Source organism: Eptesicus fuscus, chromosome 20, assembly GCF_027574615.1.
Source record: "Eptesicus fuscus isolate TK198812 chromosome 20, DD_ASM_mEF_20220401, whole genome shotgun sequence".
Classification (NCBI taxonomy): domain Eukaryota; kingdom Metazoa; phylum Chordata; class Mammalia; order Chiroptera; family Vespertilionidae; genus Eptesicus; species Eptesicus fuscus.
Genome location: NC_072492.1, coordinates 19,265,055 through 19,292,016, shown reverse-complemented (window position 1 = coordinate 19,292,016; position 26,962 = coordinate 19,265,055). Strand labels below are relative to the sequence as shown.

Sequence of the window (26,962 nt, the reverse complement as noted above, 5' to 3'; positions counted from 1 at the left end):
GTAAATGCAACAGCACACTAACCACTGTGTACTAAATGCTGAACAAGTGTTAACGCTTACCAGCAGCATTTTAGCACTGAATGGGGCTACATGTGTAATCAGCTCCAACTACTTGTTTGGTGGGTGGATGGATGGATGGATGGATGATGAATAAATGGCAAGATTATTTCCAAAATATGAGAAATCTTTGCGGGTCTTCCATGGCAATTTAGGGGAAACCCTAAAAAAAAAAACACAACAACACAGCCCTAACCTTTATTGTATACCTACCACATATCAAGGCTCAACACACCATAACTTGTCTAATTTGAACATCAGAATAGGAAGGTATTACAGCAGAACAAGGAAATGGCTATTCTAAGGAATTAAGTCAGTGGCTCAACATCACAAAGTAAGAGACAGTCAGGGCCCGTGGTTTCCGAGACACCTGGGAGGAAGCAGAGGGCTTGCTGTGGGCCTGGGCTTCCTGCAGTCTTAGACAGGGCCTCTCTAGAGGAATGCCGCCCTACCCATGGCCCTGGATAAACAGTTCCCGGAGAACCTGGCTTTGGGGAACAGAAGGAGGAAGGGAAGGCTGGGCTGGGGAGGCGGCTCGGGGACTTGCCCTCTTGGAGGCCAGCTCGGCAGCCTCCCAGGCACCCTTCCTTCCCCAGCTCCTCCCAGCAGCCCTTCCCAGCTGGCACGCACAGAAGGGGTTAACTCTGGGCCTCACTCCTTGAAAGAACCTGAAGCTTTTACTCCTTGATCTCACCCTCCTCCCTTTCCTCGCAAAGTCTTCCTGATCTTTATACCTCCTGCAAGTCCCTCCTCCTTACTCTCACCCCCGGACTCCAAAAACACTCTGATTGCCAGGGTGGGTCAATGGTTAACACTCCACGGGCTTTATATAAGCCTGCCCCAGCCAGCTACCTGCTCAGTCAGTTCTTCAGTTCCCTGGATTCCAGAGAGACGGTGGCTCCAGCAGCACTCCAGGGTCCACACCATGGTCACCTACTGGCAGGGCCTGTGGGCCTATCGCTTCTACATGTTTGTGTACTTCCTGCCCATTATCCTGCTGCCTCTGCCCATCCTCATCCCCACCAAGGTAAGGACTTGGGGTTCTGGGCACACAGGAGCTCTAAGGGGGCAGGAGAGGGACTGTTTGGGCCAGCGTTGGGGATCCTTAAGACCAGCATAACCTACTGACTCTCCTAGCCTGGAGGTGAGGCTATAATAATCTCCTGGTCCTCCTGAGGAATGAGGGTTAAAAGGTCAAAGGGGGCTTTTGCTTGGCACCCAGTAGTGCGGGCCCAAGGTGGATTGCTTAGGTGCATTTGGCATCTACTGCCTTGGGGGCCAGGAAGCCAGTTCAGTAAAAGAGATGCAGGAGGAAGCCGACGGGGCTATCTGCCTCCTATGTGCCCACACTGCCCTGGATAAGCTTAGTGGCTAATGAGCAGGGCTAGCTGCTGGAGGGGATGGAAAGGGAGTAGGGTGAAGCTGGCCTCAGGCAGTTTGTGCCATTAAGAACACAAACAGAAAGAGAAGGTACTCATCTGTTGATCCTAAGGGCTAAGTCTGCTGAGGAGGCGGGGTGGGACCTTGCCAATGGGCATCATAGATACCCTGGGTGGAGGGGGAGGTGCCACTGCTCCCTGCCTCCCCCCCCCCCGGATATTATGCACTTGGGGAGGTGAGGAGAGCTCTTATACGTAAAAGAACACAAAATTATAAACCTAAAATTAGCACAGGGCTTGGGGACAAGGGCCTGGAACTCAAGCGTCACAGTAAATCTTTCCCTCATAGACTCCAGGGTCCACACCATGGTCACCTACTGGCAGGGCCTGTGGGCCTATCGCTTCTACCTGTTTGTGTAGGACTGTCTGGCAGGTCACACAATTAAAAAGTGGCAGAGCTGGGGTGTGATCTAGTTCCAAAGCCTGTGTTATCTTCTCTCTACCCACGGCCTCCTGGAGGCTGGGACAACAGCCCCAGGACTGCCCACGGAGCCACTGGCTTCCTTTTGTCACAGATAGGGAAACTGAGGCAGGCTTTAAAAAAATATATTTTTTTATTGATTTCAGAGAGGAAGGGAGAGGGAGAGATAGGAACATCAATGATGAGAGAGAATCATTGATTGGCTGCCTCCTGCGAACCCCCTACTGAGGATCGAGCCTGCAACCCGGGCATGTGCCCTGACCACGAATCGAACTGTGACCTCCTGGTTCATAGGTCGACGCTCAATCACTGAGCCACTGCAGCTGGCGAGGCAGGCTTTTGATTCATGCTGTTCCAAAGGGGTGAGAGACAGGGGATAAAAGGGCACAACCCCTGGGCCCCTGACGCTTGCTAAGTGACAAGGCTTGGCTGACCTTTGAGATGACCCTGGTCTCAGGCCAAAGTCAGTGGCATCTCTGTACTGGGAACCCATCAGATGGGTTTTCAGACAGGCTGGACGAAGTGTGTGAACCCCGGGAGAGAGGACAGACAGGACCTGGGATTCTCATTTTACCCCACGAAAGCACAGCCCAGAAAGGTTCGGTCACTTGCCCAAGGTCACACAGGAAAGCCTGGGTCAGTACTAGAAGCCAGGCTTCCTGGTGGGAGTGAGTGCAACGAGTCAGGAGCCTCTGTCTTCCTTGTGCTGCGCCCAGCCCTGCTGCCTCCCTGTCCTGACTCCAACGGTCCCAGTCCTATCTGTGGAGCCAGCCCCTCAAGGACTTTGCTCATGTAATTACCCTCCCTCTCTCCTACCTCAAGTTCCCCTTCTCTGCCTGATCTCTCCCATCAGCATACACACGTGCTGTAATATCTCGCATCTTAAAAAACAAGCAAACCTCCGGCCGGCGTGGCTCAGTGGTTGAGCATCGACCTATGAATCAGGAGGCCATGGTTCAATTCCCGATCAGGGCACATACCCGGGTTGTGGACTCAATCCCTAGTGTGGGGCCTGCAGGAGGTAGCCAATCAATGATTCTCTGTCATCACTGATGTTTCTATGCTCTCTCTCCCTTCCTCTCTGAAATCAACTAAAATATATATCTTGAAAAGAACAAAAAAAAAAACAAGCAAACCCTCCTTGGGCCCCACATCCCCTCCACATATGCCTCCTTTGTCTTCCCTCTCGCAGAGAAGGCCTCAGAGACTGTCTGCCCTGCACACGTCTCTCCTCAGACAGCTCCAGTCTCCGAGGCTCCCCACTCCGAGAGCTCTTGTCAGGTCCCCACCAGCTTCCATGTCTCCAAAGCCCTGTCTATGCTCGCCCTCCTCGACCCCTCAGCAGCATTTGCCACAGCTGGTCACCCCTCTTTGCAATGCTCTCCTCTTTTGGCTTTGGTGACACCTTCTCCTGGTTCTCCTCCTCACTCAGCCACTTTCCTGGCTCCTCCTCCCTATTCCCATATCCTCCCCCAGGTGATCCTTTGCCGTTCCCTGCTTTAAAAAGCGACTCTATGCTGATGATTCCCCAATCTGTAACCCCAGCCCCAACCTTGAAACTTGCGTTATCCGACTCACACTAGACACTTCCACCTGAATATTCTCTCTTCCGCAGCACACACTTGACACGTCCAAAACAAAACCCTCCTGGCCCATCTCTCCCAGCTGGCTCCTCCTGCAGCCTTACTCATCAATGGAGAGTCAAGCATCTACCTTGGAGCCATTCCTGATTCCTCTCTTTGTGTCATTTCCACACGCACCAGCAGGTCCTGTTGACTCAAAAATACTTTGGATGCGATCACTTCCCACTGCCTTCTCTGTCGTTTGGGTCACCATCGTTTCTCACCTATTCTTATCCCTCCCCAGACCATTCTTCACTCCACTGCCGGGTCTTTTCAAAACATAAGATCATCACTACCCTGCTTAAAACCCCTTACAGGCTTCCCATCAAACTTAAATTCCAAACCCCTTATGGCAGCCCCGAGTCCCTGGGCTCCACCCCTGCAGACCGCGTGGTCCCCATGCCCGATGTCCTACCTCCTGTCCACTCTGCTCCAGCACCACCAGCTTTCTCTCTGCTCCTCAACTTGCTCATCTCCCTGCTTGGAATGTTCTTCTCCCAAATGCCTCCTTCTCATTCCTTAGGTTTCAGCTTAAAATCCACCTCCTCAGAAAAGCCTTCTCGGACCACACCCACTCACTCTTTATTACAAAATGCTGTGATTTTATTTATAGGACTTTCACTGTCTGAAATGATGCATTTGTTTATTTTTTATTTATTTTCTGACTTCCTATACTAGAATGCAGGCTTCATGAGGACAGGGACTTTGCCTTTTTCTATGCAGAATCCCCAGTGCCTGGCACATCATAGGTGCTCAACAAATAACTGTCGAATGAATGAATGAATGAATGTGGACAAAGAGGGCCCGGTCCTGAATTCCTGCTGCATCCCTGCTCTCTGTGGTGAGGCCCGAGCTTACCTCCATGCCCCTGGCCTCTGACCTGGGAAGAAGGCGTTCCAGACTAGGCTCAGACTTGTGTCCATATAGTAATAGTTGGTATCTATTGAGGGTTCTTTTTGTATCTAGTCATTGTGCCAAGCACTTCAAAGCACTAATCCATTTATTTCTCAAAATAATCTCTGAGTTACTGTGAAGTTACTACTATTGGTTCCATTTTACAGACATGCAAATTTAGGCCCAGAGTAGTACAGTGATTTGCCTACAGTCCCAGCTAGAAAAAGGCACAGTGTGGACTGGAACCTGATCTTGGGGTCTCTGAGACTGTCCAGGGATGGAGGGTGATGGCCCTGCTGTGAGTCATGTTTTGAGCCATCTGCCCTCATGTCCATCCAGCTGTCAGCCACACCGTCCTCTGTTGATCAGTCTGGATGTCTGTTGAGCTCCTGCTCTGTGCTGCAGGAATACAGACGTTCTGCCCTCAAGTTGCTCTCAGTGTAGAGGAGCATGTGTTTACACAGAGGTAGAGCAGAAGGCTGCAGGAGCTCAGAGGAGAGAGAAAAATCCTTCCAGCTGAGACAAGGGAGGATCGAGGCAGGTGACATTTGACTTGGGCCTTGAAGGCTGAGTGAGATTCCAACAGTCAGGGGCATCTGTAGAGGGAGGGCCAGGTGAAGGGACTGCAGGAACACAGGTGTAGGGGCTTGAACTAGTAGGTATGTTAGAGGAATCGCTACAGAATCCTTGAAATGCTCGCCACCTGGTGGTCCCAGCAGATAGGGGGCCGTGGGGCCTGAGGCCTTCTCACTACTCTCCCGAACCTACAAGCAGAGTGAAGAAGCATCATCAGTCTGCCAGAAATCTTACATCCATTCATTCATCCATCCATCCATCCATTCATTCATCCATTCATTTACTTCCTAAGGAACACATACTGTGTGATAGGCACTGTTTAGGTTTGGTGGTGGGGAGGGTGGGGTGGAGAGACACACAAAAAGCATGTACTGTCCATGCTGTGAAAACCATGCAGCAGGCGGTGACTGTGGCTTCAGGAGGGACTGCTGTAGATGGGATGGTCCAGGAAGGCCTCGTGGGTGGTGATATTTGCACTAGGACCAGAATGGCCAGGAACAGCCAACCAAGCACTGCTCTGGGCAAGAAGCTGTCCAGGCAGAACACATGTGCCAAGGCCTGAGGCCAGGGCTGAGCTTGGAAGGTGGAGGGATAAACAGGGCAACTGTGGCATGGGGGCCTCAGTGCGGAGCAGACAGCAGGTTAGAGAGGTGGTAAGAGGTCAGCCTATGGCAGCCTTCCAAGGCTAGGGGAGGCAGTGAGGGCTTTACGCATGAAGGGTAAATATTTGCTCAGGGATCAATCAGCTGGTGAATTCAAATAAAAAATACAAATGCCTCCCAGGACCCAAGAGGAACTAAAAACAGTTTCCCAGTGGCACAGTGTCTGCTAGGACAGAGCTCAGCTAAAACCTATATTATGTTTACGGTGAGAACAATAGGTGGAATTCCTTAATCTGAATCACCTGTACTCCTAAGACCAGTATATGTGCCCGCCCACACACACACAGAAACCTGTAAGAAATGTGTAACTAAAATGCCCTACTGCCGTGGTTGGCAAACTGCAGCTCGCGAGCCACATGCAGCTCTTTGGCCCCTTGAGTGTGGCTCTTCCACAAAATACCACGGCCTGGGGCGAGTCTATTTTGAAGAAGTGGCGTTAGAAGAAGTTTAAGTTTAAAAAATTTGGCTCTCAAAAGAAATTTCAATCGTTGTACTGTTGATATTTGGCTCTGTTGACTAAGGAGTTTGCTGACCACTGCCCTACTGCAAGCTATTCCTGAACCCCAGAGACAGACCCAGGACTCAGGTGATTCACTGTGGGCATGAAGACTCTACGAGGAATTTGGACCTCACTTCTGAGACCCGCCGCTATCTTGAGAAACTTCCTGGCTCTTGGTTGAGAAGGCAGAGTCCAGGGAACAAGACAGGGATTCGGGAGCCAGGCAGCTGTGGGTCAAACTCCACTCTGCAGCATGTACAGCCGTGTGACCTTATCCAAGCCTCTCACCCCTAAGGGGCTAGTGTCAGGATGAAATGCGATAACCTGAATGCATCGAGTACCTGGCCCTTGGATGACTCCCTGTGCCCTCGGCCTCTTGTCTGAATGTCTAGCCCCTGGAAAATACCATTAGTCTCGGGCCCTGTGGAGATGCCTGGCTTCTTTTCCATAGATGACTTCTTTTGTTTAAACGAGCCACTGTGGTCCTCAGTGATTCCTATGAAACGGAAGGCGAGGTGTCTCTGGTCACTCCCACCAGAACGGTGAGGTGTGGCCCCTAAATGTGACCCCGAGCAGCGCTGGGACTATGCGTAGACGAATCTTCTGGCTTCTGGGGTACATGGGAGTAGAATTAGAAGAAGAAGCCAGCTTCCAGGGCCAGGGGACTCCCTGGAATAGAGAGAAAAGGTTCCCCAACTTGAACTTTGTCCCCAGATTACCAAATGGGGCCCCAGCTTTTTGGCACCTGCCAAGTGAAGGTCAGGAAGAATCTTCAGCTGTAGTTTCCTGGATGGAACCCAGCAGTGAGGCACAGGGCTGTGAGGCTCACGCGCACGGAGGAGTGTGGGAATGCCTCACTCATCATCACTCCGCCTGCTGTTTGGCTCTTTAGTGGACACAGGCAGGCCTGGCGCCAGCTCAGACTGTGAGGTCAGGACTCTCCCCACTTCTGTTTTCTCTGACACTCAAAAACCCATTGTTTCCCTTCAGCCTCTTAGAGCAGAAGGTGATGCAACAAATTCATAACCATTAAGGGGCAGGGATAAACGAGACAACCCAAATGAGATCAGGCAAAGAATAGGAAGGGAGTCAGCCACCATCACTTGCTTTTGGCAGAGTCTCAAAGGCAGGCAGGGGCTGGGGACACTTTAGGATGGAAAAGGGGAAGGCCTCAGGTGTTCCCTGATTAGAGGCGTTGGCAGGGGGAAGCCGGGAGGGGTGCTATCTAGAAGCAGGGCATCCTATGTCATTGGTTAGCGGAGCATATCTGGCTTTCACTGGTTGATCCTGAGTTGGAAGTGGGGGTAGAGAGTGGAGGGCAAAAATGAGGGAAGCTGGTGGTCATTGAGCCAGTCCTGACTGGGGCCAACTGCTATCGAGGCTGTGGTTCGGCTGCCTGGGCTGGTTCCTGCAGAGGTTGCATTTTTATATGTGGACTGGCCATTGTTCCCTTTGTATATCAGTCTTTCAAAGGTTTTAGGCATTTGGCATGGGCCTATTATTCCTAGAAAGGGTATCACACACCCCTAGCCCACTCCGTACCTCCTCCCCCAAGTCTCTTCAGCCTGGCTTCTCTCCTTGTGGTCACTGTCATTCGGACACCCAAGACAGGCCCCTGCGGGTATTCCTCCTCCCGTTCCTCCTACCCAACTCATCAGCCACCACCCAAACCTTTGTCTTCCAACTCCTAACATCTCTAGAGTCCACCCTCTTTCTCCATCTCCATTGCCATGACCTGCTCTGAGCCCCTGTCATCTCCCCCCCGGGATGCCTAGCACTACCTCCTGTGGCTTCCACGTCTCCCAGCCTGTGCCTTCTGATCCATCTGCCACGCTATAGCAGGTGTGAACTCCTTATTTTCATCTTTCCGTGATTGATTGATTAAGACGATACATGCACGTTGTACTAAATTCAAAGCATACAAAAAAGGGAAGTGGAGAGGACCCCTCCCACCCTCTGCCCCAGTGCCCTTTCTGCGGGCAGTCCCGGCGACCAGCATGGTGTCTGTGCTCCAGAGCGGGGACTCCACACCCCTGGGGATCTGTGGGGACAACTCAGGGTATCTGTGGACTTGGATGGCAAAAATTACATTTTATTGTCAACACCTCTAAAGAAGATGTAGCATTTCCTTCTGTTATGAATGTAGACAACAAATCACAACAGTATAATGACAGTTTTGACTTTGCCACCAGTAAAGTAGGAATCACAAATATTTTTACATCACATTAGAGCTGTTGCCAGTACCTTGAAATATTGTTTATGTTCATCATGACTTTGCAATTACAGTAGCTGTTAGCCAGTGATGGTCTTATGAACTAAGAAAAAGTCACATATATCACTATCTTACCTATTCTTTCATATTTTAATCACTGTATTTCAATATAGTTGGTTTTCTTTATAATCCTACATATTTTATTTATTTTTTTAAATTTGTTTTTTAGAGACAGAAAGGGAGAGAGAGAGACACATATTGATCAGTTGTCTCCCGTAGGTGCCCCAACCAGGATCGAACCTACAACTTTTTGGTGCATGGGACAACACTCAAACCAACTGAGCCACGCTGGCCAGGGCTCTATGCATTTTATTGGATGCATTTAAAAACATTATTCTAAGGAGTATATATATATATTTGTATACATATTTTTTAAATCACATATGATAGCATCAGTTTAATCTTTTTTTTTTATTGAGGTATTATATGTGTACATATCTTACCATTACCCCCCCCCCCCCACAGTTTAATCTTTTAATAGGAACACTAACCCAACCATATCACTCTCTCTGCTTAAAACCCTTCAAGGGCCTCCCTTTTCCACCCCTGTCTTATTTTTTAAAAAATATATATTTTATTGATTTTTTACAGAGAGGAAGGGAGAGGGAGAGAGAGCTAGAAACATCAATGAGAGAGAAACATCGATCTGCTGCCTCATGCACACTCCCTACTGGGGATGTGCCCGCAACCAAGGTACATGCCCTTGACTAGAATCGAACCCGGGACCCTTGAGTCTGCAGGCCGACGCTCTATCCACTGAGCCAAACCGGTCAGGGCTTTTTTTTTTTTTTTAATATATTTTATTGATTTTTTACAGAGAGGAAGGGAGAGGGATAGACGGTTAGAAACATCGATGAGAGAGAAACATCGATCAGCTGCCTCCTGCACACTCCCTACTGGGGATGTGCCTGCAACCAAGGTACATGCCCTTGACTGGAATCAAACCTGGGACCTTTCAGTCTGCAGGCCGACACTCTATCCACTGAGCCAAACCAGTTAGGGACACCCCTGTCTTCTTGATAAAATCCTTGATCCCTCCCAAGGCAGGCAAGGATCTTTCCAAGCATTATGCCCTCCCGAGAATTCATCTTGATCTTTTATGCCTCATTCTGTTCCCTCTGTGCTTACTTCCTCACCCCAACACCTTTTCCCCACTCACTGAACTCCTATTCATCCCTCAGTACCCCCTCAGTGTCTCCTCTCCGGAAGCCTTCCTCCGCCTAGAAGGAGGGAGGCTCAGGGAAGGGGCCCCTTCTCCTACCATCCCACTCTCTGGTCTCTCCTTTGCAATGATGCTTGGCAGGCTGCCACCCAATGCCTCGCCTCACTCCCTAGGCCCAGAAGTGCTTGCTGCCAGCAACATCCCTACTTGCCAGGGGCAGAGGGGCAGTGGGAGTGGCCCGCTCTGTGCTAGCCCATCCCCACCCCCGGGTTAACCTTCAATCACCAGGAGAAATAAGTTGTGACACCTCTCAGACTGTGGGCATATTTGCTGCTGCCCAACAGCCACAGGCCGCTCTGCACCCGTAACGGGTAAAGGCCGTAATGCCCGCATATCCCACACCTTGCCCACACCGAGGGTCCAGAGTCTGCCCTGGATTCCCTGGCACCTTCATCCTCATGTGTACCTCTTGCATTCACCCTGATTTTCCAGAAGCCCAAGAACACTTTCTGTCCCGATGCCAACCCTGCCACCTGCTCACTGCCATCCACAGTCCTTTACAGCTTATCGCTGCATCGTCACATCCCTCATCCTTATAATAACCCAGCAAAGTGGGTGTTTCTCTGATTTGTTGATAAGGAAACCTCATAAAAGAGATACATGTGTGTACAGCTGGGAATGCTCAGTGCTGCTTATCAAAGAAAAAGGCTGAGAGGAGTTAAGTAACCTGCCCAAGGACACACAGCAGTAAAGCTGGTTTTGGGTATGCAGGTTTTCTGAACTCTGACCTCTGTTTCCCTTTACAAAAGAAGCAAGCCGCCAGCCCTCTGAGTAGACATTTCTTGATAGTAATGAAGAAATTCGTGAAACTGAATGTTCAGCGGGAAACCCTGAAGGGATATGAGCTGCTTTGAGGTTAGGCTGTGCATGTTGGGCGGGAGGGTTTATTTCTTCTCTCCACTGTTGGCTTTGCAGGGCAGCCCACCTCGCCATGGCCCTCTGGGCCAGCTCACACTCAGGCTCCCTGAGGGCCAGGGCTGGGCCTGACCCATGTCTGTACCTCTAGTGTCCAACACTCATTCATTCAGAGTGTCAACTCCAACTGGATGCCAGACACCCAACTGGGGTAGCAGAAACAGGCTTGGACCCTGCTCCCTGGAGAGTATGGTCTGAGGACAAAGATCAAGAAATTCATGAAACTAAATGTTGCATTACAGATGGTGATGAGTGCTATGCAGAGGAGGTACAGGGGCTTAGGGTGTAAAAATATGTTGACTATACCCCAGCCTGGAAGCCATAGAAATATTTGAGACTTCAAAACTGAGTAGACATCAGCTGGGCAAAGTGGGCGGGAAGAGAGGAAAGTATGTGCCAAGGCCCTGTGGCTACAGGGACAATGCAGCATTTGAGGAACTGAAAGAGGGCCGGTGTGGCTGCAGCAAAAAGAGAACAAGGAGGAGAGGTACAGACTAGCCCTGAACTTCTCCTAAGGGCAGCAGGAAACCCTGAGGGGATATGAGCTGCTTTGAGGTGAGTGTGTACATGTTGGGTGGGAGGTTGACGGTGGATTAAACAGATTTGCGCCTCAAGACCACTCTGACCGCAGCAGGAAGAGATTTCAAGGGCGAGGGGGAAACGAAGAGGTGACAAGGAGGCTACTGCTGGGATCCTGGTGAGAGATGCTGAGGCTCGGACCAGGCTGGTGGCCCAGAGCTGGAGAGAAGTAAATGGGAGCACTGAGGCATAGGTCCAGCAGGATTGGAGGCCTGGAGGGGGATGGTATTTATTGAATGAGTATCTGATGAACAGGTTTGATTCCCAAGTCCTCACTTCTCAAGGTGTGGATATTGACCTTGACATAGGACACACGTGGGACCAAGAGAAAAGGATCCCCAGGCGCTCTCCTCCGTGGGCACCCAAGGGGCTGGCACCTGACTCAGAACAAACAGCTCCCTGACCTCAAACCCAGGTGCTCCAAGGTCCAACCAATAAATGAGAAAATGTGTGTAAAGCACCCCCCTGGCTCTGCAGGTCACTGTCACCTCCACTCCAGCTCAGCCCGCCTCACCTCTGCGTTGCTGGGACTTGCAGAGACCCCTGCTCCCTCTCACATAGGGGTGGGCCTGGAAGTTTAGGAAACTCCCCAGGTGATTCAGGGAGGCCACAGGGGTTAGTAGGAGGTAATTGTTTCCTTTCTCTCTCCTCAGGGATCCCAACCCATTTCTGAGCCATGACTGCCTTGGGTTGTCTGGTGACAACCGTGGGCCCTTCTCAGGAGATTGCTCTGAAACGCACAAAATAAAACGCGCAGATTACAAAGGAGAGCAATGCGTTTGGAATCCAGTTATCACGATATGAAAATAGTTCATTGCAATTCAGAAATTTAGGTGCTTCTTCACGAATGCATGGAATAAGATCTAGTGTTGGTGTCATAACTACCATAATTTCAAAGTAGTGATGGATGTTAACGCTACTTTGAGATAGCTGTGGCAACTGATTTGTGTGGGTATCTAGTAGCTAACAGCCAGTCAACACATCCGGGACAAAATCACCAATGGTGCCATTCGCAGTTGTATGGTTTTGTTGCCTACATTCATAACCTTAGTTAGATGTTAGCAGAAAAGTGAAATCGTTTTCCTATCGGACTTTATGGATTTTTGGAATTCCATACCCCAGTGAAGAACCCCATGAACCAGGAAGGGCAGGTCAGCAAGTCCTGACGCTACAGCTGGACAGACTCCCCAGGAAGGTGGGAGGGGGACCCGGAGCCACAGCCCCCTGACCAAGGAAGGCTCCTGGATGGAACTGTGAAACCAGTTTTGGGTTTTGGTCCAGAGACAGATAGACAGACATGGAGAGGGACACAGAGACATTGTAACGGGGTAAGGGGGCCATAGATTGAACACCCTGGAGCTCACAGGGGCTGGTTTGACTATTACCAGCTCCCTTTGGAGTGCGGAAATGGGTTCTCAGAAGTGAAGGAACTTGCCCAGAGTCAGGCAACAGGAAATAGCAGGCCCCACCATACATAGAGCCCAATGCACCCCAGTGGCCACAGCAAGCCTGAAGCTGGGGACACCCCTCAAATGCAAGGGATCAAGTGTAGGGTAGAAGGAGGAACCAAGATGGCGGCATAGTTAAACAACTAATCTGCTGCCTCACACAACAATTTCAAAAATACAACTAAAAGACAAAAACGTCTACCACCCAGAACCACGGGAAAGCTGGCTGAGTGGAAGATTTACAGCTGAGAAGAGAAAGGAGCACAATCGCTGAAAAGCTGAGGTACGGAGGCACGCGAATCGGGCCGGCGGCGGCGGGCGGCTGGATGCGCGGCTTTTCTTCAACCCGCAGGGAGACAAGCTCCCGATCACTCTGAAATCCAGTTTCTGGGGACACTCGGGGGACCCAGACGCCTACGGGGAGAAGCTGGACTCTCGGCCATCGGGTCGGAAAGTGAGAGTGACTTTTTTGCAGAGGTGCGCCCAGCAATCATTGTTTACTGCGCTGGTGCGCGGGGCGCAGGGACTTGGAAACGGGAAAGGCAAAGACAGCTGACGGCAGCCATTGCCGTTGGCCACGCCCCAGCCTAGTGACGCCCTGAGACCCTGAGGCCCCGCCCCGCACATTCTACAAACCCGCCCAGGCTCCACAAAGCGGCTTTTGCATATAAATGGCCTGTTCTGTGGCAGCTTAACCAACTACAGCTCCAGACTGCTCCAAAACCGCCCAAGCAAAGGAGGAGAAAACTAGCCCTTGCTGTAGCTCCTGCTGGGGAACACACAGTACACAAGGGTACACCAAGAGTGTCCACCTCAAGTAACTGGGAGGCTGACCCGTTGAACCAATAGGACACCTAGTAGACAAAACTACCCTACCAACTCAGGGAAGCAGAGAATATGAGAAGGCAAGGAAACAGATCACAAACCAAAGAAATGGAGGAGAATAAGCGACTGGACATAGAGTTCAAAACCACGGTTATAAGGTTTTTCAAGAATTTCATGGAAAAGGCCGATAAATTCAATGAGACCCTTGAGGATATGAAAAAGGACCAACTAGAAATTAAACATATACTGACTGAGATAAAAAATATTATACAGAGACCCAAAAGCAGACTAGAGGATTGCAAGAATCAACTCAAAGATTTGGAATACAAAGAGGCCAAGGACACTCCGCCAGAGAAGCATGAAGAGAAGAGAATTCAGAAAGTTGAAGATAGTGTAAGAAGTCTCTGGGACAACTTCAAGCGAACCAACATCAGAATTATGGGGGTACCAGAAGAAGAGAGAGAGCAAGATGCTGAAAACCTATTTGAAGAAATAATGAACGAAAACTTCCCCCACCTGATGAAAGAAATAGACTTACGAGTCCAGGAAGCGCACAGAACCCCAAACAAAAGGGATCCAAAGAGGACCACACCAAGACACATCATAATTAAAATGCCAAGAGCAAAAGACAAAGAGAGAATCTTACGAGCAGCAAGAGAAAAACAGTTAGTTACCTACAAGGGAGCTCCCATACGATTATCAGCTAATTTCTCAACAGAAACCATGCAGGCCAGACGGGAGTGGCAAGAAATATTCAAAGTGATGAATAGCAAGAACCTACAACCAAGACTACTCTACCCAGCAAAGTTATCATTCAGAATTGAAGGGCAGATAAAGAGCTTCACAGATAAGAAAAAGCTAAAGGAGTTCATCACCACCAAACCAGCATTATATGAAATGCTGAAAGGTATTCTTTAAAAAGAGGAAAAAGAAGAAGAAAGATAAAAATTATGAACAACAAATACATATATATCAACAAGTGAATCTAAAAGTCAAGTGAATTAAAAATCTGAGGAACAGAATAAACTGGTGAACTTAATAGAATCAGAGGCATAGAATGGGAGTGGATTGTTAATTCTCAGGGGGAAAGGGGTGTCTGTGTGGGGAGTATGGGAAGAGACTGGACAAAAATCATACACCTATGGATAAGGACAGCGCGGGGGGAGGTAAGGGAAGAGGGGGGGTAGGAACTGGGTGGTGGGGAGATATGTGGGGAAAAAGGAGAAACAATTGTAATCTGAACAATAAAGATTCATTAAAATAAAATAAAAAAAATAAAAGTGGAAAAAAAAAAAAAAAAAAGTGTAGGGTAGAAGGTAAAAGCTGGGGCTCAAGAACCAGATGGCCTGGCTTCTCCATGTACTTGTGTGACTTCAAGACATTTACTTAATGTATTTGTGCATTTGTTTGTTATCTGTGAAATGGGAACAATAGTCATTACCTCACAGAGCAACTAAATGCGATTAAAAACATCGGAAGCGCCCTAGCTGGTTTGGCTCAGTGCATAGAGCTTCGGCTTGTGGATTGAAGGGACCCCGGTGAGTTTGATTCCGGTCAAGGGCAGGTACCTCGGTTGCAGGCATATCCCTGGCCCCAGTCAGACAAGTGCAGGAGGCAGCCAATTGATGTGCCTCTCTCACATCGATGTTTCTGTCTCTCCCTCTCCAAAATATTAGTTTTTCTCTCCCTCTAAAAAAATCAAAAGATTAACAACAACAAAACATTTGAAGCACAGCACAGTGCTTGGCACAAAGTAGTCCTCAGCGTTCTTCTGCTGTCGTGATCAGCGGAGCTTTCTTCTGATTCAGCAGTGATGGTCCGCCCCAGCCCCGCTCCTTGGGGTCGCCAGGGACCAGAGGGGCTGGCCTGCCCTTAGCCCCAGGGGAGGATGAGTAGCTGGCCAGGACAATCTTTGCAAGTGACAAAATGGTTGAGGAAACTGCAGCTTCAGCAGAATCAGCCTCCTGCTGGGGGAGGCGTGGGTCTCTGGTCAAGGGTCAAGGTGGCCCCACCCCTGGAGTCCAGGAGTCCTTGTCTGGGGTAAGGAGAGGTGGTGGGGGTTTATTGGAAAGAAAGTGAGCCTGGCATCACACAGACGTGGCTCTCCAGCAGGGCCGAGTGCGGTGCCACTCCGGGAGCCAATTACGTGGACGATGGGAGAACTCTTGGAGTTCTGCAGTCCAGACACCTGGCCTGGGTCCCATGCCGCCTCTGCCACTCCCTTGTTCTGCGGCCCTGAGCAAGCCACTTACCCTCTCAAGCTCATCTCTAACGGGACCACCACACCCACCCTAACGGTTTGAGTTTACGCAACAACATAAAAACAACCAGCTCCTAAAAACTGCTCCGTAAATAGCAGCTTCTTCTTCCCCCCGGGGCCCACCCCAAACCCAAGCTTCAGGGTACTGAGGGCATGAGGTACAAAGGGGTGAGCGCAGCCTGGAGCAGGTGGAGAAAACAAGAAGGGCAGGGCAATTGAGACAGGTAAGAGAGGAGAGGCCGCTAGGCCCAGCATACAGCCCTTTCCTTTGGCAAAGGAGGCTGGGATGTGGGCACCGTTCTCTGCACCCCGCTTCCGCAGACTTCCTTCTGGCTAATGATTCCCCCGCCTTCCCTTCCAGCCCTGCAAAGAGGCTCTGTCAATGAGTGTGTGTGTATGGCGGGGGGGAGGGGGGCACGGCTCTGACATTGGGGGTTGACTGACTTCCATTCCTGCTCCAGGCCTGAGGCCAGGCCTCTCTAGACTTGGAGGCCTCCTCACGGAAAGGAGAGCCTCTGGTACCCAAAGACTCACACAACTATGACTCTGCACAAAGCAGGGATGGGAGGGTCCTCTCAGATGTTCTATAAAATGTGAGTGGCACCTCCTAGAGTTGTGCAGTGCAGTGATCATGCCAGGATTGCTAGGAAGGAGACACTCAGCCATTCCCCAAACTCTCTAATGATTCATTTATTAAGAATAGATTTGCTCACTCTAGCCAGTTTGACTCAGTGGATAGAGCGTTGCCCTGCAGACCAAAGGGTCCTGGGCTCGATTCCAGTCAAATGCACATACCTCGGTTGTCCTCCCTGGCCCGGGATCCAGGTCAGGGCTGGTGCAGTAGGCAACCAATCGATGTGTTTCTCTCACATTGATGTTTCTCTGTCTTTCTTTCTCTCTTCCACTCTCGCTAAAAAAATATCCTCGGGTGAGGATTAAGAAAACAAACAAACAAAAACAAGAATAGATTTGCTCTGAAGCCTGCTGGGTCTTGAGCTCCAAGGATCTGGATGCCACAAAAGTGACTTTGTCCTCAGGAAGCTTACCTCCTAACAGAGAGAACAAATGCTAATTAAACCATCATACAAATAAATACGTTCTTTATCAGAGCCTGGGTACCAGGCAGAATCCACACTGTCCAGGCCCCAGGCTGGCAGCCCCGTCTCATCTAAGGATCCTCACCTGGGCCCTCTGTGGTCCCTGGGCTGGGTGGGGCCCCTCCCCAAGGTCAAAGTGATGAGTGCCTTGCTTTGGTTTTTATTTCCATTTTGAAATGGGACGTTGGGCTCAAGAATCAGTGACTGTGGGTTTCACGGGCTCTCTCTACACCCTTACGAATAGCCTGTCTTCTCCGGGGGCAGGAGGTGACAACTTTGGGATCCAGGCCTGCCCCCTTCAAAACCTCTGCCTCTCTCCTCCCACCCACAGCAAGCCTACTGTGCCTACACCATCATCATTATGGCGCTCTTCTGGTGTGTTGAGGCCCTGCCCCTGGCTGTCACCGCCCTCTTCCCCCTCATCCTATTCCCCATGATGGGCATAATGGATGCCTCCGAGGTAAGCCTCCCCCATCCACAGGAAGAAGGGCTCCCGAGGAGGGAGGGGTCTACTCTAGGATGCTCCGGACCCAGGAGGCCTCACCATAGGCGGGGCCCACAGCAGAGGTGCCCCATCTCTGCTCTGCAGGTCAGAGAGTACTGAGGGAGGAGTCAGCTAGAAGGCAAGGGGGCAGGACATTCTAGAAGTGCCAAGTGCGGGGCTGGAGTTAATTCAAAGGGGGAGTGATTAGGCTTAAGCCAGGGAGGTGGAAAGGCCTGGTGACAGAGGCAAAGGGGCCTTGAAGTCCAGCTGAAGAGCTTGATCCATCTAGTTCAGTGGCCCTTAAACTTGAGTGTCCTTAACCTGGAGGGCTGGTGAAAACATAGGGCCCACCCCAGAGTTTCTGATTCAGTAGATCTGGGGCAGGGCCTAAGCACTTCATTTCTAGCAAGTTCCAAGAACCACTGCTCTAGTTTCTAGAAGCAATGCTAAATTATCATCTCCCTGTCCGTGGCTGCAAACGCGAATGGACTCAGGCTGGATTACCTACCTCCCAATCACTCCTGAGGGGGAGGAAGAATGAGTTTGGCAGGAGGAGAGGAACCTGGTTAATATTAAATAATGCGGAATCCAAAGACCATTTCCATTTGGTCCCAAGAGCCCAGGAGCCAACTTCGGCTTGTGGGAATGTCAGTGACTGTGCCCTGTAAGCCCAGGGGCACCGTAGGAGACCCCGGGGTCTTCCTGCCTCTCAGCTGTCCCTGCCTACCAGGTCTGCATCGAGTACTTTAACGACACCAACATCCTGTTCATCGGGGGGCTGCTGGTGGCCATTGCCGTCGAGCATTGGAATCTGCACAAGCGCATCGCCCTCGGCGTGCTCCTCATCATCGGGGTGCGGCCTGCTCTGTGAGTTCCCACACGCCAGGGCAGGAGAAGCCAAGGCCAGTGGCCTTCTGGGCATCCAATCCCTGCGGGGGCCCTGGAACACGACTGTGTCTGTCCGTCCGTTCCTAGGCTGATGCTGGGCTTCATGATGGTCACAGCCTTCCTGTCCATGTGGATCAGCAACACGGCCACCACGGCCATGATGGTGCCCATCGCACAGGCCGTCCTGGAGCAGCTGCACAAGGCACCCACGGGCAGGGACGTCGAGGAGGGCAGTGACAACCCCACCTTCGAACTTCAGGAGAAGAGCCCCCAGAAGGAAGTGACCACTGTTGGTGAGAAAGATGAGGCTGGACCTTGCTCCAAGCCTCCCACTCCTGGGGAGGGTCTGAGGGACATCCCTTCCCCGGGCTGGTCGTCTTGGGTCTTTTAGGGAAAGAGGGAGGCAAGACGCGCGGTGGCCAACTTGTCCTGGTTTTCCTGGGATTTTCCTGGTTTTAAAACAGAGTCCCATGGGAACCCCCGCAGTCCCGGGAAAACCAAGGTGTCAGGTCTCGCAAGCAGAGAGCTGGAGTCTGGGTGGGCCATGAGGGGTTCAGGGTCCATTCTTCCTGTGTGGTTTGGATAATCCTGTGCCCTTTTCTATGCCTCAGTTTCCCTTGAGAGAGAGAGAGGTTGGGCCAGATGGTGTCTGAGGTCATCCTAACCTGAGTCTCCAGGAGTGCTGAGCCCTCGCAGGCCTAGAGGCAGCCTCTGCTCCCAGGAATCGGGGCTGCTCACTGACACGGCATCCTGCCGGCACCCCAGGGACCACGGCTCCAGCCATGATCCCCAGAGCTGACCTGCACCCACTCTCCAACCTGAGCTCTCCCTTGTTCCCAGATAATGGGCAGGTCCGCCCTGTCCCACCTGGTCCTTCGGAGCCAAGGGCACAGAGGACCGAGGAGCAGCACCGCTTTTCCCAGGGCATGAGCCTGTGCGTGTGCTACTCGGCCAGCATCGGGGGCATCGCCACGTTGACTGGCACCACACCCAACCTGGTGCTGCAAGGCCAGATCAACTCGTGAGTGACTGACAGATGGGGCGTCTGCACTCACACTTGGGGGGCGGGGGGTGGAGAGACAGGACCTGGTGGTGGCCAGGCAATGTCACTCAGCAACCTGCATCCCCTCTTCAGGATCTTCCCCGACAATGGCAATGTGGTGAATTTTGCCTCCTGGTTCGGTTTTGCCTTCCCCGCCATGATCATCTTGCTGCTGTTTGCCTGGGTGTGGCTTCAGTTCCTCTTCCTGGGGTTCAAGTAAGTGGCAGAATGGGTGAGAGAGGCCCAAGGCCCGGCCCTTATCCCCTGGGTACCCAGATAGCCATTGTGGAAATGACAAAATCACCCTCCCAGTGAGAAGGCCTCTCCCTCCCAAGGCCCCTCCACGCACTTGGCAACCCCGCACGCCCATGTGAGGTAATTACTGGACCAAGAGTATTATTATCATTTAGCAGATGAGCAAACTGAGGCTTGAGGAAAGAGGTACACAGCTAGATTTGTCAGTGCTGGGATTGAAAACCAGGTCTGATGCCCAGGCCAGGTCCCATTCCACAGCAACACTCCACAGTCCTTTGGTAAGTGCTTAATGAGAACACACTGGGAATTTGTTGTACCCCAACTGGATTCCTGGCCCTGTGCTAGGCACTGAAAATACTAAAAGACGGAAGGCAGTCCCTGTCCTTGGAGCTCACCCTCTGATGGGTGATGGTATGGTGGGGCCATGACATAGGGAAGCCAGGTGCTGTGGGAGCACAGCCCAGGTGAGTGGGGGTTCCAGAGGCTCCTGGAGGAGATGGTGCCAGAACCGAATCTTGTAAAACTAGAAGTCATCCAGGTAGAGAATGGGGTAAAGGCAGCCCAGGCACCTTGTACCAATGCATGGAGGCAAGAAAGAAAATGACACGTTTGGGAGAACTCTAGTTCGGTGTGTTTGAAACCTAAAGAACAAATGGGAATATCAGGAGGTGAAGTTAGAGAATAAGTGGGGGTAGGATTTTGGACGATTTTGTGTGCCATATAAAGAGTTAGGACCTTGTCCTTGAGGCCGAGTAGTGAATAGGTTTTATTCTTACTAACAACCCTCCATTACTTGTAGTCATTAGAGTTCTGAGTTGAAAACCATGTGAGACCTTGCTAGGGCTCGGTAGGAAGAGTCTGTGATTGATTAGTCATGTCTGCTACGAGTACAGGATAAGAGTGGTGATATGAGTGGTACTATGAGTTATTTGCCCTTCCTGCCCAAAGCCTTGTTGTTGTACTCTGGAAAAATCACGTGGGCATGTGTGAGGAGAATGGATTGAGGCTGGGGGCTGGTACAGGCAAGATGGTAGTCCAAGTGCCAGGCACCATGGGGTTTGATTCAAAGATGTGTGAAACATGGTCCTTGCCCTTGAGGAAGTCACCATCCAAAAGGGGAGTTGGGATTTGCCCAAGTGAAAAGTGAACATGAGGTAAGGAAGCGGCCTACAAAAATGGGCTAAAGCCTTTTGTGCCTCTGGGGACAATCAGGGTGGGGCTCAGGCTGGCAGAGGATGCCCAGAAACTGGTCGGAGAGGGAGGGGAGGACTTCCTAAAAAGCTGCTGGAGGAGGGGAGCAGTGAGTCAGAGCCAGAAGGAGGCATGGGGTCCAGGCCTCTGGGACCTCCTCACTCTGGGCAAGGGAGGGCGTGGCTCAAGAGAAGCCTTGGAGGGACAGGGGGTCAGTGTGGCAAATGGAGCCAGGCCAAGCATGGGGGCCCCCAACTCCAACCTTGTCTCTTCCTCATGACCCCCTCCCCAAGGCTTCTGCTCTTCTTCCAGAAACGGGTGGATTCGGGGCCTTCGTGTAACACCTCTGGGATGGCCTCTGCAGCCTCAGCCTTTCCATCACAGGCACTCAGAGGTCCTTGTCCCCCCCCCCCCCCTCCCCTGGTGCAAGGCCCTCATGAGCTGCCCCGCCCCTCTCCCTGCAGCTTCCGGAAGAACTTTGGCATGGGCGAAGAGGCACGAGCTCAACAGCAGGCAGCCTTCCGAGTCATCCAAACAGAGCACAGGCAGCTGGGCCCCATGACCTTCGCGGAAATGGCTGTCACTTTTCTCTTTGTCCTCCTGGTCCTGCTCTGGTTCACCCGGGAGCCAGGCTTCTTCCTTGGTTGGGGCAACCTGGCTTTTGCCAATGACAAGGGGGTAAGGTGAGCATTCTGTGGGGGGAGGGGAATACTTCAGGGGCTCACCTAGCTAACGGAGGAGGGAAGGGAGCAGGGCCCCAAGAGCAGAGCAGAAGGTAACACTGGAGGGTGGGGGAGAGGACACTTGCCAGAAGGGGTTGGCCTGTCGGTGGGAGGGGCTCCTCTCCACCACCTCCTCCACCCTGCATCCTTGAGCAGCCCTGAGCCACTAAGCCTGCCCTCCCTGCCCCACCTGTAGCGTGGTGTCTGATGGGACAGTGGCCATCTTCATCAGCATAATAATGTTCATCGTGCCCTCCAAGATCCCAGGGCTGACTCAGAATCCAGGTAAGCACCTGGACTGGGACAGGGAAGGGCCTCTGGGCAGCCCCTGCCTTCCGGCCTAAAATGTGCCTCTTAGACCATATTTGGCAGGATTAGACAAAGCCCTGAGAGTTTGGTGTGACTTATCAAGGACACAGGGACTCGGGGACAAAGTTGGGATATTGCAGAACTGGGGTCCCCCTCCCGCACGCATTAAGCTCTGATAGGAACCCATAGAGGAGGCCCCAAGTGGAAGAGAGGGAAGGCCTGTTGACTCTTGCTGACCCACCTTCTTCTGCCTGGGGAGTAGGAAAACCGGGGAAGCTAAAGGCCCCTCCTGCTCTCCTCAACTGGAAGACAGTGAATGAGAAAATGCCCTGGAATATCGTTTTCCTGCTGGGTGGTGGCTTTGCCCTGGCCAAGGGCAGTGAGGTGAGCAACCCCTGCCCTTTCCCCAGCCTGTTTGAGGGAGACCCTGTGGCCGGGAAAGAGGGGCCACGCTTCAGTCCCTCAGAGGGGAGACTTGATCCCTGCTTAGGCGCCCCCTGGTGGCCAAGCCTCGCAGCTGCTGGAGAGAGGTTAGAGTGTCCTCTGAGAGAGGCGGAAGAAACAAGCCAAAGGGATCTTTCCCCTCTTGGGTTCTCAAAGCCAAAGCGGGGGGCATATTTCACTCGTGGGCAGGGACAGTTCTCCGCGACCATCCTCCCCACCCCTCCACACACACACACACACACACACACACTCTCTACCCCTTCACCCCTTCCAGACAGAGAATATAATGTCTTTAGCACCTGAGAGTAGTTGGCTTTGGGTTGACAGGGTTAGCCTGCTATAACCACCAGGGGGCGCTGTAATCACATCCAGCCAGGCTCTGGAGACAAGGGCGTCATTCTCAGAGCCTCCATCCAAGAGAGAAATCCCTGAACCTGCACACCTGGGCCTCAGTGTTCCCACTAAGCTCCTTCGCTGCACAGACAGGAGGCAGCTTCCCTGGGTCAGGGATTGGTGCTGGGGACTCCTAAGTCCAAGGTTAGTTCATCCATCAAGCGTTCGTCAACTGTGCCAAGCTCTGTGCTGGGTGCTGGGTGCTGGGTCGGCAGTATTGGCTCCCAACCTAGCAAGACCTCGGAGCTCTTCTGACCCTGTGGACAGTGCCCATCCGCCTGTCAGCCTCTTCCCAGCCTCTTCCCCGTCCCCACTCTCCCTCCTCGAACTGCTGTGTGAGCCGCTGGGCTAGAGAGGGCGAAGGTTGGCCGGAGACCTCCTGAGAGAGGTCGGGAGAAGTCTTTACTCCCACCAAGCCCCAGGTTTCCCAAGAAGGCCTTGGGCCCCCTTTCTTAGCTTCTCATCTGACCCTTCTCCCCACACCCAACTGCTCTTTAAGAGCAGGAGAGGGGGCCCCTGGGTTCTAGCTGGCTCTTCCCTCCCAAGCTGCTCTTGATTTTGAAGAATCTAGAGAGGTGTGGACAGGAAGGTGACCCTCCCAGAGCCTCAGCGGGGGACTCTGGGACCCCAGGCAGCCCAGCCTCTCTCACACCACCCTCTTCTGCCCACAGGAATCACGCCTGTCTGCGTGGCTGGGGGAAAAGCTGACCCCACTGCAGAGCGTGTCGCCTCCCGCCATTGCCTTTATCCTCTGCCTCCTGGTGGCCACCTTCACTGAGTGCACCAGCAATGTGGCCACCACCACACTCTTCCTGCCCATCCTGGCCTCCATGGTGAGTTGGCCCAGCGGACACGCCTCCTCCAGGCATCCCACCTGTCCACCCCACTCAGGGGCCCCACCTGTGGGTCTCAGTGACCTGTCTGCACCTCCTCTCATCGCCGGGAGGGGACCTCTGAGCTTCCACGCTTCCCGGGGCTCTCCAGCTACCTTGGGCCCCAAAGGCCCCTGGCTCCTGACTCATCCCATCCCTGGTGACGTCACCCCTTGAGTATCTTGATGGGGCTCACTGGTGGCCTCCCCCAGCTCCCCAGCCCAGCCCCTGCTCTGGTCATTCCTGAGGTGATGGGGTAAAATTGCTCCCCGGAGCGTCCCCAGCCCCTTCCCACAGCCTTTGATGATACTCGGGGCCCCTTTGAGATCTGTTTTATGGGCCCCTCCCCTCACCACACCCCACAGGGCAGGGCCACACAGTCATTCCCTCCAGAGAGGTCAAGGGGCCCTTCCCAGGTCACCCAGTACCTTCTGGCAGAAGTGGTGGGTTCATGCCCAGAGTATGTGTTGCGGGGGGAGGGGAGGTTGTCCCTCAAAGGTGAGAAGCAGGTGTATTGGGAGCCACACCTTTCCCTCTGGGATGGGGACTGCCATCAACTCTGCCCGCTGTCTCCCCCTCCAGGCTAAGGCCATCTGCCTCCACCCTCTCTATGTCATGCTCCCTTGCACTCTGGCCGCCTCCCTGGCCTTCATGCTGCCTGTGGCCACCCCGCCCAATGCCATCGTCTTCTCTTTTGGAGGAATCAAAGTGTCTGATATGGTGAGTGGCAGGGGCCCCGAATGTCTCAGCACCCCTTTCTGCTCCGTCTTCCCATCTCGGTGGGCTACAAAGTAGCAAGAAGCCCCTGAGACTCTCAGCTGAGAATGGACCTTGTCTGGGGTGGGGGACGCAGGGAGGTTGGGATATGACCCCCAGTTTGAGCACCTTTAGGCCCTGCCAGGCCCAAGCCGTGTGAGAGGAAGAGAAAGGGGTGAGGAATTTAGGGAAGGTTCCAAGGTGGACTCAGAGGGAACGAGGCCCAGGATCAGGGAAGCGCATGAGGAGCTTCCCTTCCCCCCTTAGCCCTGAGAGTAAAGCCAGAGGCCAGGGCACTGCCTGGTGCTGCAGGTTAGATGCCAGGGAGGACTTGCCAAGGGCGAGTTTTGCTAGTGACAGCTTCCAGGCACCTGTGGACACCGAAGTGGTGGGTGCTGGCCCAGCTCAGCAGCTGCTCACTCACCCTGATTCTCTGCAAACCAGGTCCGGGCGGGATTCCTGCTCAACATCTTGGGCGTGCTGGTCATCATGTTGGCCATCAACACCTGGAGCACCCCCATCTTCAACCTCAACACCTTCCCTTCCTGGGCCTTCGCCAACGCAACCCACTGCATGGCGAACGCCACCACGCCTAGCCCCTAGACCAGGGTACCATCTGGCCAACACCAGGAAGACCCAAGCCGTTCCTACTCCTCTGAGTCGGGAGGAGACACCCAGGCTCCAAGCCAGACAATGAGAGGATGGCACCCGTGTACATTACCTCGTGTGTCTCCGAGGAATGTGCGTGTGCACTCAATCCTGTGTGTCTGAAGAAAATGTGTAGATAGTATGTACGTATCTGTATCGCGTGAGGATGTCTGAGAGGGGGGCTTGTGTGCGTGCATATGATCTTAGGTGTGTGTGTGTGCTTAACAGTGCATGTATGTGAGTTCACAAATAACGTAACGTGCCCTTTCTAGCACCCCAGGTCTTGGTCTCCCCAGCTTGATGGGTGACCAGACCCCTTTATACTGTATTTATTGAAACCCAAGGTTGGGTGGCCATGGCAACAGCCTCTGGGACCAGCCCAGCATACCCCAGCCTCTCCCGTTAGGGGGAAGGGCTCGAATGATAGGTTCATTAAAGTCTTTTTTCAGTAGAGTCTGGGATGGTTTTTCACGGCGCTTTTCCAGGGCTGGTCCACCACACGGTTGGGGATTATGGTCGGAAGGGACCTGCCTTTGTCCTGTATGGCCGCCCCCCCCTGCCACCCTTCCCACCCAAGAGAGAAGGTAATGGCCAGGGACCCCTGCCAAGGCGATCGGAGTGGGCGCAGCCACCCAGGAAAGCAGCACTGACATCACCCGGCCTGGCTAATTGGGAGCTGCCAGTCGCTGCGTGTCTTTGGGAAAACCGGCCTCCGGTTCCCAGAGCACTCCCTGGGTATTTACATAAAACCCTCTGCCCCTGCCAATTCCTCACCGACCCTTCCTCCAGCCGGAAAAACCAGTCCCGCTAGACCAGGGGAGGCAGGCTGACCCGTGCTAAGTGCCCGCAAAGCCGGACCCTCACCTACAATGGCAGCAAGAAGGATGCAGGCGAGACTCACAGCAGCAGGTTCAAAACTGGCACGGCCTTCTGAGTTCAGGACCCGACAACACTCTGGGTCACTCTGCCTCCCCAGCTCCCCTCCACCCCTCCGCTGCCTCCGCCTTCATGAACTCTGAGCTTTGTCTCTCTGGCAAGGTGAGATGAGGATGGCTGGCCATTCATCTTTGTAGCAATCCGAAGTCTCTCCTTGTGGCCAGGGGCATGTGAGCCTTGAGTTCATAGATGGGAGTTTCTAAGAGTTTCATCCAGTTCCCTCCTGCTGCAGTGGGAGGGAAAAAAAAAAAAAAAAGATATCTATCGTCACTCTCGTGCCCAATAAAAAAGAGGGCTCATTTGTGAAGAGAGGATCCCAGAAAGGATTTCATCCCGGGTTCCCCCTGGTCTGGGCCTTCATTCAATACTCTAGAGCTGGGGGTTCGAGGGTGGCGGGCAGGCGCCGATGGGAGGGGGCTGCAGCATGAGGAGAACATGGCTGTCCCCGGGGGACGGGGGATCCTGACAGGACATGCCAGACATCCCGCAGAGTGAGGAGTGTCAGGGGGGTGGCCCCACCCCCACCCCAGTCCCCCAGGCTGGCATTCCTCATTTATGAAGCACATCATAAATCACGGCTCCCACCCAGCCCCGCACTGAGACCCCCACAAGGCCCCAGGCCAAGCCCCTCCACCATTGGGAATGGGCCAGACCCAGGATGGTGGGACTCCGCCAGTGGCTTACCCACAGCGCAGGACTCCCTAAGGAGCAGCCCAGCCTCACTGTAAGGAGGACCCTCTGCCACCACTCTCTTCTAGACCTGGTCGGGTACCCTCATCCCGCCCTGTCGGGGGGAGGGGGGTGTGCTTCTCAGGGGCACACACCCCGTCCACTGTTATCAGCTCACCCTTTGTACCACTACCCGCCCTCCACGTCTCCCTCAGTCCTGCTCAGAGAGGGTCATGTGTGGACTAAGGTCACACAGCAGTCTCAGGGGATAAAGGCGGAGCTGGCCCTGCCTTCTCCGGGGAGGAAGTAGACAAAAGCTGGCCTGAGGGTTGAGGGGTCAGCTGTGGTGGGGCCCCTGGCAGAGCTTGGGGGCCAGGCCTCCCCCAGGTGCTCAGAAACCATCCTCCTCAGCAGGTGGGAGGGCGGACGGGAGGCAGGCGGCACCTGTCAGCCTAATCATCGTCATTAACTGGGCAATAAAGCGGCACGGACCCGGCCAGCCTTTGAAGGAAGGGCCCGTCAGCCCGGGTCAGGTTTGTGCAAGCAGCCTAGCAGCTCGGCCTTC

The 26,962-nt window shown here is 52.9% G+C and overlaps 1 protein-coding gene across 2 annotated transcripts; it reads left to right on the top strand.

The window, feature by feature from the left end:
- Positions 1–982: 982 nt before the first annotated feature.
- Positions 983–25,224, top strand: SLC13A2 (solute carrier family 13 member 2). Of its 2 annotated transcripts, none has more exons than XM_008147804.3 (12): positions 983–1,084; positions 17,120–17,248; positions 18,003–18,139; positions 18,248–18,453; positions 19,001–19,181; positions 19,296–19,418; positions 21,113–21,331; positions 21,567–21,655; positions 21,942–22,063; positions 23,188–23,349; positions 23,971–24,108; positions 24,589–25,224. In XM_008147804.3, exons 1-12 carry the CDS (start codon positions 983–985, stop codon positions 24,745–24,747), a joined length of 1,767 nt encoding a protein of 588 aa, XP_008146026.2. In that variant the 3' UTR covers positions 24,748–25,224. The 2 variants fall into 2 exon arrangements, with proteins under 2 accessions (XP_008146026.2, XP_054565369.1); XM_054709394.1 differs by having other exon boundaries at positions 17,120–17,249; positions 18,007–18,139.
- Positions 25,225–26,962: the final 1,738 nt, after the last annotated feature.

Coding starts and splice junctions, on each gene's coding strand:
- SLC13A2 (XM_008147804.3), top strand. CDS start 983: ATGGTCACCTACTGGCAGGGCCTGTGGGCCTATCGCTTCTACATGTTT. Junction 1,085..17,119: donor CCATCCTCATCCCCACCAAG/GTAAGGACTTGG, acceptor TCCCACCCACAG/CAAGCCTACTGTGCCTACAC. Junction 18,454..19,000: donor GAAGGAAGTGACCACTGTTG/GTGAGAAAGATG, acceptor CCTTGTTCCCAG/ATAATGGGCAGGTCCGCCCT.